At 39.5% G+C, this 17,332-nt stretch overlaps 1 protein-coding gene across 4 annotated transcripts in view; it reads left to right on the forward strand.

Moving 5' to 3' along the window:
* acsl1.S (acyl-CoA synthetase long chain family member 1 protein S homeolog) overlaps nucleotides 1–17,332 on the forward strand; it is a 47,188-nt gene that overhangs the window by 17,527 nt on the left and 12,329 nt on the right. For 3 of the 4 annotated variants that reach the window (XM_018233740.2, XM_041573196.1, NM_001086974.1), the window contains 12 exon segments: nucleotides 3,988–4,102; nucleotides 4,324–4,388; nucleotides 4,944–5,045; nucleotides 5,201–5,300; nucleotides 8,957–9,135; nucleotides 10,255–10,287; nucleotides 11,045–11,096; nucleotides 11,892–11,965; nucleotides 13,043–13,120; nucleotides 13,655–13,789; nucleotides 13,881–14,015; nucleotides 16,064–16,159. In XM_018233740.2, coding sequence (XP_018089229.1) covers nucleotides 3,988–4,102; nucleotides 4,324–4,388; nucleotides 4,944–5,045; nucleotides 5,201–5,300; nucleotides 8,957–9,135; nucleotides 10,255–10,287; nucleotides 11,045–11,096; nucleotides 11,892–11,965; nucleotides 13,043–13,120; nucleotides 13,655–13,789; nucleotides 13,881–14,015; nucleotides 16,064–16,159 — 1,164 coding nt within the window. 4 annotated transcript variants of the gene reach the window in all.

Here is a 17,332-nt window from a genome sequence, read left to right on the forward strand (position 1 = left end):
CTTTACTTAAAGTGCCGAAAGCATTTAAGTAAAGTTCTTCACTTTCTCAACAATATCAGATAAGACATTATTGAATGAGAGAGCACATATACGTGAATAACGCCTGAAACCATATACCGGTAGATATGGCAATTTTTAGCAATTATTTTTTCTGTTTGTCACCACAGCTTTTCCTTTAGGCTTGTGGTATACAGGGCGTTTGGCCAATTGGTGGTGAACAGGGCTTTGTTGATGGGAAGTATGGAAACAGTGTCTATGGCACAATCTGGTAGTTTACCAGCAGAGGCTACCTGTCATTGTATAGTGTGTGACATGGACACAATTTTTGCAATATTTTTTCTATAGGAATCTGTGCCAGACAATGTCGAGCTTTTTTTCACCACCACAATGCAAGGGCACAACAGCGATCAACAACTTCCCATATACGATATGCCAAAATCAGCAGTCCAAAGCCACAAGTACTGTAGCAATACCATATTTAGAAATCTAAATCTAAAGGCCTGAAATGGCCTTTTTTTGATTAAACAGATGTTGAAGTGCACCTGCTGGTTCATTTAGGTTATTGTTTTTGCCAGAGGCATAAGAACCTGTTGGCTAAGCTTCTAATAAGCCTGTTGATGCAAGATCTGTTTCTGAACCTCTGCTGGAGAGATTAACTGTTCAAGTCCAGTATTTGTTTCTTTCTCTGGGCCTCTCTATTAATGCAATCCATATCAAATTAGCATTGTTTTGGTATTCCATGATATAAATATATATAGCTCTGTTATATTTGGCCCTGAACTCATACAGGCGAAGTCCCACGATTACTGCTCTTTCCCAGTAGAGACTTAGTTTTAGTGTGTAAAACTTTAACAAAGATTCAGCCAATACCAAACCAAATCCTAATTTGCATACGCAAATTAGAGCCAGGAAAGGAAAAAGTCGAAAAAAAATTATTTTGTGATGAAAAGTCACGTGATTTTCTTACCCATCCCTAATTTACATATACTTATTTGGATTCAGCCAGGCACAAGGATTCAGCAGAATCTGAATCCTGCTGAAAGAGGCTGAATCCTGGATTCGGTGTATCCCTAGTAAAAACCACATTCGGCCTTTCAGCAGGATTCGTATTTGACCAAATCCTTGTGCCTGGCTGAACCGAATCCTAATTTGCATATGTAAATTAGGAGTGGGTAGGGAAATCACGTGACTTTTCGTCACAAATGAAGAATTTTTTTTCACTTTTTCCTTTCTTGCCCCTAATTTGCATATGCAAATTAGGATTCGGTTCGGTATTTGATTTTGTATTCTTTCTGCCCTGAGCAAACCGTTTTAAAAGTGTGCACACACAGGATTTTTTTTTGTGCACATAGTCAAGAAGGAATTAGAGGGAATGTTGACCTCAACCCTTACTTTTGTCCTTTTAAGCCTGCATTATGGTGGCCATACACTGGCAGATTAAAGCTGCCGATATCAGTACTTTAGACCAATTTGACAGCTTATCTGCCAGTGTATGGGGGCTTCCAACTGGTCTTCCCAGTTGATATCTGGCCACCATATCGATCAGGAAAGTTTAATTTTTCAGGTGATCGACCTGACGGAGCCCATTGCTCCTCATTGTAATCTGATCATTCGGAATATAGCCCTGCGTTGGTGGGCATATCGGGGAAAGATCCTCTCATTTGCCGATGTCGCCAAACGATCGGATCTTATAGTGCAGTGCTGTCCAACTTCTGTGGTACCGAGGGCCAAAATTTTACTGGCCTATGTGGTGGAGGGCCAATAATGGAAGTCTGTGTTGGTCACTCCCCCTTTTAAACCACACCCACTGTAAACCACACCCATATTACCACAAGAACTTTTAAGATCATATCCACATTAACGGTGGTAGCACACCAAAAAACCAAATGGCTGGTGCTCACTGCAGGAAAATCCCTCATGTGAAAAATTGAAGTCATGTTAAAACATACCCTTAAATCCATATGCCTCATCCTCCCCTGTGGATAATACAACAACCCCCCAAAACATGATTAAACACCTTAGGGGCCCTTAACAACCATTTCCAAATGCTAGCAAACCCCAAGAACAAACCCCTAACAGGCTTACATACCACAGGTAGCATAGGGCAAGCAGAGAATGGCACACGCAAGCAGCACTGGGCAAGCAGAGAGTGGCACTCGGCAAGCAGAGAATGGAACTCTGCAAGCAGAGAACGGTTCACACAGTGAGGGAAGACAGTACAGAGCAGGAGACAGGGAAAGCTATCATTCTGATACATTCAGTGACACAGTGCTGATGCCCCATTAGCATTTTGAATAAATTGTGAACAATGTGGGCAGTTTCAGTCTGGGTCTCGGGTATGACCTTTAGGATGTGAACAATAGAGGTGTCACAGGTGTGAACAATACAGGGTGGATCACAGGTGTGAACAATACAGAGGATTAGTCTGAATTTGAGGTTTAAACAATGCAGGGGTAAATTAATCTCTGTAGTGATACCTTTTAAATCTTACATATGGTAAACACAAACAGCATGTGGGGGGCCACAGAAGGGGGGGCCGCGGGCCGCCAGTTGGACAGCCCTGTTATAGTGTATGGCCATCTTTAGGCTCCTTCATTGACTGGCAGCTACTTAAAAGCAATCTCTGGGACTAAAGGTTAAAAAAGGCCAGAAAAAGCAGTGTGATCGCCTAGTGCGTAGGGTGCTAGAATGAGTGCATGTGGATAGTAGAAGTAAACATTCAGTCTAGTTTGACAACCCACAACAACATAGGTGGCATAAATACCCCTGTATACATGAATTTTCTCTTTATTCATTCGCTTCCTATCAAGGGTTCAGAGTAGTGCCTTCTATAGCACTTTCAATGACTGACTGTATATGAAAGGTGTTGCACAGTAAATACGGTGTCCAGAAAAAGTATTTGGAAAGTCCCCAGCAAGTGCTATGGGCAGATACAGTTATGGGACCTGTTACTCAGAATGCTCGGGACCTGAGATTTTCCAGATAACAGATTCTTCCATAATTTGGATCTTCATGTCTATTAGAAAATGTACTAGAAATTATCGGCAGCCGACAGAAATCTTTTAACCTGTCTGATCGACCGATCTCCGTGGGATGAAAAATGTCGGGACTCTCCACACACGGTCCGAAAACCGTACAAATCCTCGTACCAATCAGATCTTTGCGTCTATGGCCAGCTTTTCACTTTGCAACTTGCAACTTTGCAACTGTATTGGAAAGTGACTGTGCTATTGAATGGAAACAATGGAAAGGTCACTGCCAGTGTTACAGGAATGGTAAAATATCTCTTACAAAATGTGCATTGTAGAGGAGACAAGTGTGGGAGTTCTGTCCTTGTAGTCTGTAGGAATTCCAGCAACTACCACATTTGCCAGAGACTTTTGCTTGGAGACCATTTTTGGCGTTTATTAAGACATGAAAAGTCTAGTCACAAAAATCTAACTCCTTGATTTGCTAGACCGGCATTTGAGTACAAGTGTGTGGTGTATGAGTGACTATACCCTAAGCCAGGGGTCCCCAACCTTTTTCACCCGTGAGCAACATTCAGATTTAAAAAGAGTTGGGGAGCAACACAAGCACGGAAAATGTTCCTGGGTGGTGCCAAATAAGGGTTGTGATTGACTATTGGTAGCCCCTATGTAGACTTGCAGCCTCTAGGAGGGTCTGTTTGGCAGTACATCTGGTTTTTATGCAACCAAAACTTGCCTCCAAGCCTGAAATTCAAAAATAAGCTCCTGCTTTGAGGCCACTGGGAGCAACATCCAAGGGGTTGGAGAGCAACATGTTGCTCACGAGCTACTGGTTGGGGATCACTGCCCTAAGCATTTAAAAAAAAAAATGTAACTGCAGTGTGATGCCTGTTTTTCAGACACGCATAACTTTTTTTTTATTAAAAAAAAAATACCCTTTAATCACAAGGTTTCCTTAATTAATTGCCTTGACGCTGAAATGCAATCGGAATTCTCACTCGTGACTTTTTTTCTGCAGGGAGGTGAACATGCTCGCAGATCCACCATTCTGGATAGTGATGAGGTGGTCACGTATTACTATGAGGACGTTAAAACAATCTATGACATTTTCCAAAGAGGGATGCGGGTATCAAGTAAGTGTTTTGTGGTGCACTGTAATGTTTTTTTTATATGTAATAAAAATGATATAGGTGCACTTCACATACTGTGACCTAGGTGCCAAGTTAAAAATATGTAAAGCAAAAGGTAGACCGTGTGTGTATTTAAAAGTTTATTCAAAGTTCGGCTCCATACATACACATACGTGTGTGTGTGTATGTATATAAAACACTTATTTCCTTGTTTTGCCTTTTAGATAATGGGCCTTGTTTAGGACATAGGAAACCAAATCAGCCATATGAGTGGATTTCTTATAAAGAGGTAACTATAACTTCATGTGATAAACGAATGATGGTCCGCAGTTTGTTACATGTGTGAACTGTGCATTTATGCATGCAAATGCTGAGACAAACACCCTCCTGTGCAGAGAAATTGTAATCTTTGTACTGCAAATCAATAATACATTAAAGCCATAACTTTTTTTGGGCTCGGTTGAACAGTGAATCTACCTCAAATGATTATGCCAAATGGTCTGCTGTCCATCATTTTGTAGTATTGGGCACAATTTCAGCTGATTCAGCCTGATGCTTCGCTTTAATGATGCTGAAATTCAGGCGGGGGGGGGAATGCATTGTAGGAATTTGCAACTGAACATTACCCTTTGCACAGTAGACCCCTCATAGTTTAAACCTATCAACAGACCATGTTGGCTTAGTATTTGTTGTACTGTGCTGTGAAAACTGCATGTACAGCTCATGTTCCTGTCACAGTTGTTTGACATTTGTATGTTTTGTGAATACGTTTGGCTGTTCGGATTAACGGCCTGAAATACGTTTGTGAGGACTTGTTTTCTGAATGACACTTTCTCTTTTTTAGGTGTCCGAAAGAGCTGAGTATGTGGGATCTGCACTGCTGCACAGAGGGTTAAAATCTTCACCGGATCAATTTGTAGGCATATTTGCACAAAACAGACCAGAGGTAAAATCTGTGTTTAATGTTGGTTTCCCTTGTTGCCTTGAAAATTCAGCAGACTTAATTTTTGTTGCTGTGTTTTGGAAAGGTGTTGTGTGTTGCATTATGCTATATAATGCTGCTATAGAGGTTATTGATTTGTTATTGTCTGTTGTGTGTAGTGGACAATTGTGGAACTGGGCTGCTATACATACTCAATGGTGGCGGTGCCGCTTTATGACACACTGGGAGCCGAGGCAATAACTTACATCATTAACAAAGGTAAGTCACAGGTAACTCTTGGTTTTATTGTAGACACATTCACTGAATGCTTTGACTGCAGCTTTCTGACTACAGATATATTTAAATACATCTTGTCTAACAGGCATTTAAACCTGTGTGCCTTATTTTTCTGATATAGTTTGGTATGGCAACAAAACGGCAAAAAATGTCTTTTAAAAGAAAAATAAATGGTAGCGTTTCTGGCACATTCGAGCAAAGATCTCCTCTAAAATGTAGATGGCAGATGAGGTGTGTTATAAGCACCATGATTCTTATTTACCATAGAATTTTTAGACAAAGGTGTAAATGGCAATTCCAGGGCTACAATTGGCAAAGGACAGAAGACTTGTATGTTTCATTACCCTACAAGGGTTATAGAAGAAATCTATATAGTCTTAACGTTCCATCATATGGTGATTAGATTGAGGGGCATGCATTTGAAGTATGCAAGCCAAAACACACACACATGCAGCAATCATGTAAATACAGCAGTTAAATACTTTGCTTTTCGTTAACTTGTGGTACGGTAGCTTAAATATGATCTGCATACACCTCCTGATTAACATCTCTTATGAAATATATCTCACCATGCCAATACCCTTTTCAAACTATGCAAACACATTCAATGAATTAGCCTGGTCATGTCGAGCTTAATGCCTAGCTGCAGCTGACTGACATCTCCTTTGCTCATGACTCCTCTCATCTCTCATGGCAACTATAAATCTTGCAAAATCTACTTTATATTTTTATTTGATCAAACTTCTTAAGACTATGTTGTACAGGTATAGGATCCGTTATCTGGAAACAGTAATCCAGAAAGCTCCGAATTATGGAATGCCTGTCTCCCATAGAATATATTTTATCCAAATAATCCACATTTTTAAAAAACTATTTCCTTTTTCTCTGTAATAGTAAAATCATAACTTGTACGTGATCCCAACGAAGATATAATTAATCCTTCTTTGAAGCAAAACCAGCCTATTGAGTTTACTGTATTTAATATTTACATGATTTTCTTGTAGACTTAAGGTATGAAGTTCCAAATAACAGAAAGATACGTTATCTGGAAAACTCCAGGTCCCGAGCATTCATAGAAAACCGGTCCCATACCAGTATGATATTTAGGCACCAAAGAGTGCAATTCTTTTGTATAACATGACGGTGTGTGCATGTCCCTAGATTTGCTATCTATGTAGGAGATGTTGTTGTTGTGTTAGGGGTGGGGGACATTTAGGTGATATCCAAAAAGATTCTGACTCCAGGAATTTAAAGAGGATCTGCAATATAGACAATGTGGTTGCTAAATTTGTTGTTTAGGCCCATTCTGAGCATATGCCTAATCCTCATATTAAAGGTAGTGACACATGGGTCCGTTTAGCCCTGTAAACTGAAAAATCAATACCATTTACTAAACCGCTGCTTGTCAATGATTTAATTTACAAAGAGAGTGGAAGATTATTCTGTGTCCACAGACTAGTGAGTGGTGAACAGGAATAGAATGGTATCTTGACTTGATAAAATGTGACTATCTTCCTACTTAAAATGTAACAGATTCTGAACTGTTTACTTAGAAGCCAATTAAAATCTGCACTTTGTGTACAATAGAGGAAAAGGTATTTTTCAAGTGACTTGTTGATGTAAGTGTTTTAGCCCATGGCAGTCTTCTGAGCTTAGAAATAGCACATTTGCCATGGGTATTCATTGTTGTGTTTTAAGTTTTAGATTTATTTTTCAGAAATGGATGCCTAATTTGCTATGTTTACAGTCTAATCACTTCCAGTACACAGTGCCTTAAAGAGACCAGAAATTAAACTTTTTAACATCTATCATAATATTGCCTTTAAAAGCTACTTATAATTTTGCCATAAAGTATTTGCCCAATGCTTCTACATTACCTTTCTGACTCCCTGTGTTCGTATATGAGGGGGCTGCCATATTTATGCAGCAGGAGTCCGTTAGCATTAGAAACTTTAACTGACAGGCTGAGATGGGACAGTGAGGTTGGCAAAACAGTCAGGTTTAGGAACTTCAACTAACAATTACTTAAAAAACAAACCTCTCGGCAAAAAAGAATCATCATGACCTATAGGTAACTTTTAATATACATTAATATTTTAAAAAAGTTTTTTTTTTTTTAGTGTCTGTATCACTTTAAGAAGGACATATTCAGTTATTTATTGTTTGATTTGGCTAGAGGAGTGTGGATGCTGCACTGCTGCTTACGCTTAACTGTCCAAGACCCCTGACTAGAGTACTTCCAAATTAACACTACAGGAGGAATATGCCCCATTTTCAAAATTCACATTTACATCCAATTTTAACAATCACATAAAAAAAAAATCCGCAGCCCTCTGGGAAGCCTTTGTACATTGATCAGAGACTCCAGTTGGCTTCTGCAGATTTGTTTTAATTGTATTCATAACAACAAGAAGTAGCATGTGACTTTACTTTCAGTTTCAGCTTTTGCCTGTTTGGTGCAAACTAAAGCAAATATACTCAACACATAGTTAAATCATAGTTAAGTCAGGTTTTAAAAAGACAAAGTCCATCCAGTTCAACCCCCTCCAGCCCATGCCCATTCATTAATATAATATAGGAAAAGGGCTGGGGGAACTACTGCCCCTTGAAGTGCAAAATTTGATAGTTAACTTAGAGTTAATATGTGTAGTGCACTGGGTGGGTTTCCTAAAAATATAGCTTGCCTAGTACAAGAGTCTAGTGAATTTTTGAAAGGCAATCTATTGCAATAGTAATCTAATTTGCTATCGCCCCATTTTGTTTGCCATTTCACTTTTTTTGTTAAATCACATCATTGAAATGTAGTTGGCATTAAGCTTGCCATTTTGACTTTTATGACCTATCTTTCAATTGGATATACTGTTCACACATGGTACTCATTGCTTTGGTGTCTATATAGAACAGGGCTTCGTTTGATAATGAATTTAATTTTGGGCTGAGGTGTAGGGAAGTAGGCATTTGTCTGAACCATCAGTATTTGTTTAAATTATGAGAAATAATCACTTGAACATAACCTTTCTTAACAGAATACAAGTATACATTTTAGGTTTATCGTATGTATGTTGTGTCTCATGTTGGAGAAAAGAGCATTATAATGCTATACACCTCTTACTGAGTTTACTATTGAGTACAGATTGCCTTATGTAGGGGGTTATTTATCAAAGTCCAAATTTAAATAAATATTTTCTGAAAAAAACTCAGACCAAATCCGCACGTTTTTTTCCGGCTTATTTCTAAATACAATTTTCCAATCATTTTGTTTGCGGGAAAAAATCTGAAAAGGATTTTTTTTTTCGGAATTTCCACCCAGAAACTCCGATGTTTTTGGATTTTTGCCCGAAAATTATTGAACGAAACCCAACGCAGATCAAAAATCGTTTGAACTTTTCCTATTGACTTATATGCAACCTCGCCAGGTCTGAGGTGGCCGGATTTTGGGATTTGGACTTTTTCCATCCTCTGGGTAAATTTTCTTTAAGGTGTTGTTTTTTTTGTTTTTGAACTCCAATTTTATACTAAAAAACACAAATTTTTCAGCATTCGGAGTTTAGTAAATAACCCCCATAGTCATATTGTGCATTGTAATGTTTAGATTTGCTTTAGCACAAATTTAACTTGTTCCTTTTTAACTTTTGCAGCTGATCTCTCAGTAGTGTTTTGCGACTCGCCGGAGAAGGCAAAACTTTTGCTTTCCAATGTTGAAAATGGAGAAACACCGGTGCTCCGCACCATTGTGCTTATGAATCCTTTTGACGATGATCTTGTTGAGAGAGGCAAGAAGTGTGGTGTTGAATTGGTCAGCTTGAAGGCTATAGAGGTCAGTCACAAAATCTGCATAATTCAACATTTCATTTCTACTCGCTTCCACTGTCTTGAATTGTACAGTCCAGGCACAGCTGCTTGGAAATAAATCTCACTTTAACATGCTCAATTTTCTAAGTAAAGACTCGCCTATTACCACCTCTAATTCAGCCAAGCTACCTATATATGTTGTCGGTGAAAAGGCTTTGGGGCAAATTCACTAAAGTGCGAAGCACCTAGCGCAAATTCGCCAGCGTGACGTCATTTCATTACTTCGCCGATTTACTAACGGGTGCTGGCGTAAATTCGCTAGCGAAGTGGACCTACTCTAGCGCTACTTCGCACCCTTACACCAGGCGAAGTTGCACTATGACGAAGGGACGTAACTACGTTAATTCACTAACTTGCACATTTTACTGAACGTTACCTCTTGCGCCAGACTTGCTTTCGCCACCTCAGACCAGGCGAAGTGCAATAGAGTAGATAGGGATTGCTTCAAAAAAAAAATTTATTTTTTTCAAAGTCCCAAAAAACGCTGGCGTCTTTTCCTCTTTTAAGGGTGATTGGCTGAAAAAGATCGTACTTTTTTTGGGGTACCCTCCTTCCCCCTACATATGGCACCTAAACTATACAGCGGCCACATGTGTAGGGCAATATAACACCTCTATTTTATTTTATGAAGCGTCCACGGGCTTGTGTAGTGTAATGTATTTGCTACTACATATACGTCCATTGTACTTAAACTTGGTGCCGTATGCAAATTAGGCATCGCTAGCGTAACTGCTCTTTCCTTGACGAATTAACGCTAGCGCAACTTTGCTACCTTTCTCCCTCCCTGAGCGCAACTTCGGATTTTAGTGAATTATCGGCACCCTGGCGAAACTTCGCTTGGCGAAGTGTGGCAAAGCCTGTGCTAGCGCAACTCCGCAGGTTAGTGAATTTGCCCCTTTGTCTCTAACTTGAGTTCATCCTGTATAAATGTCAGGTGGTAAAAAATAAAAAAATCCGTCAGGGCAAAAGCTTCTATATATGAAAATCTGTTCAAATAAACTACATTATTCATGCACATTTGTCTTACATTGAGTGTAAAAACGTTTTTCATTTTTTTAAATTCTAAAACCATTGTTTTTATTAGGAAGAGGGAAAAGCCAACAGAGAAAACCCAAAGGTAAGCTGACTTGCATTGTGGCTAAATGTGAGTAACCGAGTCAATAACGGTATAACCACTATGTCTGAATTGTAATATTTACACATTAGCATAACTTTGAGTTTTGTGTATGAAAACATGTTCCTGTTCACCCAGTGACCCATTGCTTTTGTGCTGCTGTCTGACTGTTTTGGATCTAAACCTAGTATCCCCATTACCCTGTATAGTAGGGAGCATGTTTAGTGCATGGTCCTTCAAATCTGATTTCATAAAAGCCTTGTTTTGGTATCCATGGAAGTCTGTCTCCTGAGGTCCTTGATTTTTAAAAACTAAAATGAAAAGTGTCACTAAAGACCATCATTGCCAGACTAGGCTAATGCTTCACGATCCAGATTTTCAGATTTGTGAGCCACAACTTCCAGCTGCAGCTGTCGTTGGAATTCTGTGTATTGTAGTTCACTAACCGAGAGGCAAAGAATGAAGATTACTGCATTAGATTAATCTGTCCTTCAGCCATAGTTTTAGAGAAAGATTAAAGATCTCTGATCTAATGGAACATTGTGTAAACTCTTGGTTGGCTGCCCGGTGCTTGTGAATGGCAAAAGCACACAGTGATCTGCTATATGTATGTACTGTATGTCTGAACTCCATTCTGGATCCTTTTGCAAAACATTTTCATTACAAGTTTGATAAGATGTAGAATTAAATCTGTAGTAAGTCTGAGAGCAGGACGTAGAAATCCATCGCAATGTGGGTAATTCCTTGCCGTTTGTTGCAGCCTCCCAAACCGGAAGACCTGGCAGTTGTTTGCTTCACAAGTGGCACAACAGGTAATGTTCATATGGTGTGGAATAGTTCCTGTCACTGTGATAAATTGTAGCATTGTTTTGTTGAATCCAGCTTCAGCCATCTGCAGCTCCTTTATGAAGCTACAGCTAGTCTTTCAGTGAGCACTGCAATTTTATTCATGCAAGAGGAATTCTGACACCTGTTGGTGATCATTTACAGTTGCTTGCAGTATGCTTCTTATAATGTATATTCTTCTGGTGGAGATGGAAGGTTAAACAAACTTCCTGATGTTAACTGGATGAGATCAATCATACTTTAATATCTAAGTATAAGTGGAACTATTTATATACATTGTTTTATAATTTGTATATAATTATTTTGTTGTGAGTTTACTGTATTTGATTACATGGGATTACTCCCATAATTGTACATCCTGGTCAATATTTCTTGCATCTTGCTCTGTACTTTGTGCAACAGGAGAATTTTCAAGGGTCAGGGCAAACTCGGATTCGGGGAGATTATTTTCCTGGCGACAAACCTCCTCTTCTTTGGGGCGACTAATCTCTGCGAAGTCGCCTGAAGTTTCCTCGTGAGGCAACTTCGGGTCACTTTGGAAAACGAAGCGTTCCGAACTGCCGCCCGCCAGCTAGAATGTAAATCGCTGGCAGGAGGCAGTTCTGGGAGATTAGACGCCCCAAAGAAGAGGCGATTTGTCGGCAGGCGACTAATCTCCCCGAATCTGAGCATGTGCCCTGACCCTAAGGGAGTGTGCAAGTTAATTATACTGTCTGAATCTATTCAAATTATGTCTTTTTTTTTTTTTTTTTTTTGTTTAGGCAATCCAAAGGGCGCAATGCTATCTCACAAGAACATTGTGAGCAACAGTGCAGGTTTTATGAAAGTAACGGAGGTAAGTGTGAGTGCTACAGGGGTGTTTTGGATTTGCCTTGTGCCGTAGGGATGTTTTGGATTTTCAGTTGTCTGGTAATTCTTGCGGTAACAGCAGCAGCATTCGGTGGATGCTGGCAATCTTTTGGGTGTAAACCATGATCCTTTAAAAATATTTTTTTTAAAAAAAAAGCCTATAGGTGAGGGGAGAGTATGCTTATTTTGGATCACAAAAACACTAATAAATTACCATTTAGTCTATTTTCCTAGCATCCAAGCAGGTCCGGACTGAGAATTAAAATAGGTCCTGGCATTTCAAGTACACAGAGGCCCAATCCCCACATAGAGGCCCAAACAGCTCCCTAAATACTGACTTTCTATGGGATCTTATAGCAGCCCCTCCTGGCATTTGCCAGAACCCACAGATTGCCAGTTCGGGCTGCTGTGGTTCACTGTTCCATGACGGACACTGGGGAACTAACCTTTTTAGAATCTGTATGATCACAGAATGATATTCCAGGCAATGCAACCTGCAGTATTCCAACGTTTTGAGCTGAAACTCCCAGCATCCCACCTACAGCTGAATGCTGTCAAGAGGATCTGTGAATTACAGTTTAAAAGAAGCTGGTGGGCTGAAGATTGTCTGTCACAATTACCATTTTCTATGCCACACACTGTATCTGGCATTGGTGGGGGTGTCGACTCCACTTCGTCCTTCTGAGTCAGTCCAAATATTTTGCATGCCATTAATCATTAATAACTAAATGTGGATAGTTGTGGGGGAGCAAATTAACCTGTATTAAAGCAGCACTGAGTGCTATCATCTTCACTGCAAATTGCAGTGCAAATTGAATGGGCTGATGTTTTTAAGTCTTTTGTTTCTCTCCCACAAGTTATTCTTGAGTACATATAGCTGTCAGAGCTGTGTACACACTGGGTTTAGCAGCTCAGCATATCCAAAGACCAGCCTTCTCACTGCTGCTTTAATAGGCATGTGTAGTTTCTCATTAAAATCGGACTAAGAATCAACTAATCCTCCTTATGTGATTATGCTTAATTGAGAAGCTTGTTTTGGTGTTTTCTTCCTCCTTCTGTTCAGGACTTCATGTTTCCTTCTACTCAAGATGTTCTGATTTCTTTTCTGCCCTTGGCTCATATGTTTGAGAGAGTTGTGGAGGTAGGCATAAGGCTTGTGCCCTGTTTTTTATATACTCAGCAATTTTTATCATATTTTCCAGAAAATACTTACTATGAACGCCAATGATATACACGTTTCCTATTTGCCATTGGCACACATGTTTGAAAGAATGGTGCAGGTAAGAGTATGGGGTAGTCTCTCAGCAGATTCTTCAGTAGTTTTAGAATAGTCCTAGTAGGTCTGTAGTAAGTAGGTTATTTTGGGGTATTTAGCAATAACCAATAACTGTAATATTCCACAAACCAAATAAAGCCCTTCTCTTTTTTTAAAGCCAAAGGCACATGGGGTGGGATACAGACCCTCAGCATTTTTTTTTTTTCCGTGTGGCTTCTAAAAGCAAATGCTCCCATACAGATAAATGTATAATCACATCATAAAAAAACAATATTTTATTGCTGTCTATTTTGACTTAAAAAATTGTCTAAATCTCCCTGAAACGCCCAGTGTGACCTTACCCTTAAATTACATTCTCTGTCCTAATCCATAAGCCTTAAAATCTCTTTTCTGTTTCAGTGTGTAGTGCTTTGCCACGGCGCTCGGATAGGATTCTTTCAAGGAGACATAAGACTTCTCATGGATGATCTTAAAGTTTTGCAACCCACTATATTCCCTGTAGTTCCCAGACTCCTGAACAGAATGTTTGACAGAGTGAGCTCCCATTTCTCCCACTCTTTCCAAGATATTCAGAAATGAAATCTGCTTATATATCTGACCTGCTGAATTTTTTGCTTTTCCGTAGATCTTTGGGCAAGCCAACACACCAGTGAAGAGATGGATGTTGGACTTTGCATCTAAGAGAAAGGAAGCTGAACTTCGCAGTGGCATTATCAGAAATGACAGTTTCTGGGACAAAATCATATTTCATAAAGTGCAGGTATATATTAGATTTTTGGGGGTCTTTTTGTATTTCAGTTAAAGGAACATTGCTTCATACATACATATATATGGACCTGTAGAGTGCAATGCGCTTTTTTTTTTTTCTCCCTTAAATCTAAATTGAATGCAGTTCAGTAGGTCAGTGCCAGATTTTTTGTATTTGTATCTACTTTCTTCTTGCCCCCTATTCCCCAGTCAGTTTAGGTGTACAGTCTTGGGTAATTCTATATTAAATCACCCCACACTTTGGTCTCAGGGCATCTCTTTAAAGGAAAACTAATCCCTAAAAATTAATGTGGCTAAAAATGCCATATTTTATATGCTGAACTAATTGCACCAGCCTAATTGCACCAGCTTGTCAATAGCAGCAATGATCCAGGACTTCAAACTTGTCACAGGGGGTCCCCATGCTGGAAAGTGTCTGTGACACTCACATGCTCAGTGGGCTCTGAACAGCTGTTGAGAAGCTAAGCTTAGGGGTTGTCACTAATTATCAAGCAGAAATGGTTGGACTGTAATATAAGCTGATGCTACAGGGCTGATTATTAAATTCTGATGCTAGTTGCACTGGTTTCTGTGTTGCCATGTAGTAATTACTAAGCCTTATATTGTGACATTTCTATTCTATGTGTACTGTATATTGTGAGTGGGTCCCTAAGCTCAGTAAGTGACAGCAGCACAGAGCATGTGCAGTGAATCAGCAGAAAAGAAGATGGGGAGCTACTGGGGCATCTTTGGGGACACAGATCTTTACTGCTAAAGGGCTGTGGTTGCCCTGGGCTGGTACAGAAGCACAAAACATAACGTACAACATTTCTAGCTACTGCTTTAGTTCTCCTTTAACTAATAATCATTAGTTTTTTTTTTGTTTGTTTTTTTCAAATTGATTTTACACTTGATTGCAAAATTATTTATAAATAGACTGTTGCTATAATTGCAATAAGCTGTTCTTGGAATCCATCACAGAGCTAGTAAGCTGGTAAGATAGGTCTGCCCTGATGTCTGTAGGGAGGAAGCTGTTTCAGTGGTTTGCTTAAGAGGGTGGGGCACAGAGATACTCATTTTAGAATTGTAAAGTTAAATTGTTCCCTGATTGGTAAACCAAAAACATGCAAATTTGGTTTACGTATCACTTAAATATAAGCACTGCATATACATTTAGATATAATTGTGCCTTTCCAATTCTAAATGAGTAGATTTACAGACCACGACCGATGCAACCGTTCTGCCCAGGGCATTCTATTATTGGAAGTTAATTTATAACTGAAGCCATCATACCACTCTGAAGTGGTGTTTCCTGAGAAATATAAAGGGTGACCATAGATACATGAGATCATTGGGGTATGGGCACATGGGGAGATTTTGGGAGAGATTTAGTTGCCCAAACTGCCTTCCCGCCGGCTATAATAAAAAAATTGCCAGTGGGATGGCGCTCGCAGCGCTTTGTCTTCCGAAGTCGCCGGCGGCCGACTAAATCTCCCAGAATCTCCCCATGTGCCCTTACCCTTGGGGCAACAGCAGACAAGGAGATTTGTTGCCCAAAGGAAACCTGTGCTGTTGCAGCCATGAGATTTGAGCCAATGGTAGCACAGATTTACTATGGGGGCCAAGTCTTTTGTCTGCCAGTACCCAAACGAGATTTGCATTTCCAGCCAATTCACCCATTTATTATGCTTTATAAAAAAACAGCGGGATAATACACCACACATGGCCATGCATCACCATGTACAAAAAAAATTGCAAAATCGGTCAAATCTGGCGTTCACATGACGTAAATTACACACACCTTGATAAATTCACCATTTATTTTACACTGCTTTTTACACTTTTTTTTGTCAAATGTAATTTTACACCGCACAATAAAAATGCCCCTTAGTGTCTTAATGTGACATCAGTATCAAAGGGGTTTCCATATTTGTCCTAAAGAATGGTCGCAATAATCCATGTCTTTATAATCTTATATAATCAAAAGAAAATTAAAGATTTGAGTATAAAGAGGGTATACATTTGTTTAAAACTTGAAACTTGTATGTTCTGTACTTTTAGGCTAGCCTTGGTGGAAAAGTCCGACTTATGATAACTGGAGCTGCACCTGTATCTCCCACTGTATTAACTTTCTTGCGGGCAGCACTTGGCTGTCAGGTGAGTATGTTTTAATGCATTTATCATGACGGTCAGTTAGTCGGCCCAGCACCATATTTGGAAAATCCAGTGGAATGTGAAGTTAGAGTCCTGCAGCGGGTCGGGTACCCGCGGTTTACCCGCAAAAACCTGTGGTACCCCGCGGGTTGCAGGTATAGACGCGGGTCGGGCCGCGGGTCTTCTCAATGGCGATTTTTACTCCTTTTTTCTGATCACGTCTACTTCCGATTCCGGTTCACAATGACGGCACTTCCTGATTCTTGATGGTCAGCGGGTTGCGGGTCAGGTAGCGGGTTCAAGCGGGTTGCGGATTGCAGGTTGCGGCTAGGGTTCCAAAAAATGGACCCACGCAGGAGTTAAGCACCTTTTGCAGTTTATATTCAATTTTTATTTTTCTAGTTCTCAAGATGGTAGTGTTTAAACTGCTAATATAATGAATTTGATACAACAATGATACCTACTGGTTATTTCAGCAGACTGATTACAGGTCTTGTGCTGCTGTTGCGCTTGCAACTGACCAGAGAACAAATGCGAATTCTCTAAAGTCATTTTTTTTTTTTTTTTTTTTTTTTTTTTTTTTTTATCCCCCTCAGGAAATTCATGTAGCCATTTGACTGCAATTACTAGCAGGTGGCACTGTTGTAGCAAATGCATTATATTTGCAGTTTAAACACTACCAATACCTTAAAAAGTATTGTAAATGGCAAAAGTGCAATTTAACATTTACGGTTCCTTTATTAAAGCATGCAGATAAAATGGCTGTACTGGGCTTGACACTTTTTTTTGTCTTTGCTTCAAGACATTACTTTGTTAGGACTGTGGGTATCTCTGAAAGCAGAATTAGACATTGCTAGAACATTTGCTTTTACTGGTAGAACTTGGTTATTCAAAAACTGTTTTTAAGGAAACCCTTTTTGCTACCTTTATGAGAATAAACCGTTTTTGGAGTAAAAGTGGTGGTAAACTGGTATAAAATACTTTCTCCATATTCACAAACAGAAATCTGCATAATTTCCGATTTAACCGACAACCATTTTAAACGACATTTTCTCCCGATATTTTAAAAATGGAGTAAAGCTCAGTATAACTCTTCCCCGTGTGTCAGATCAATTTTAAGATAACTTGCTCTGCTTTGGTTCAGCCAATCTTCCAATTATTATCGTATTAATAGGG

This window comes from Xenopus laevis, chromosome 1S (assembly GCF_017654675.1).
Source record: "Xenopus laevis strain J_2021 chromosome 1S, Xenopus_laevis_v10.1, whole genome shotgun sequence".
Taxonomy (NCBI): Eukaryota; Metazoa; Chordata; class Amphibia; order Anura; family Pipidae; genus Xenopus; species Xenopus laevis.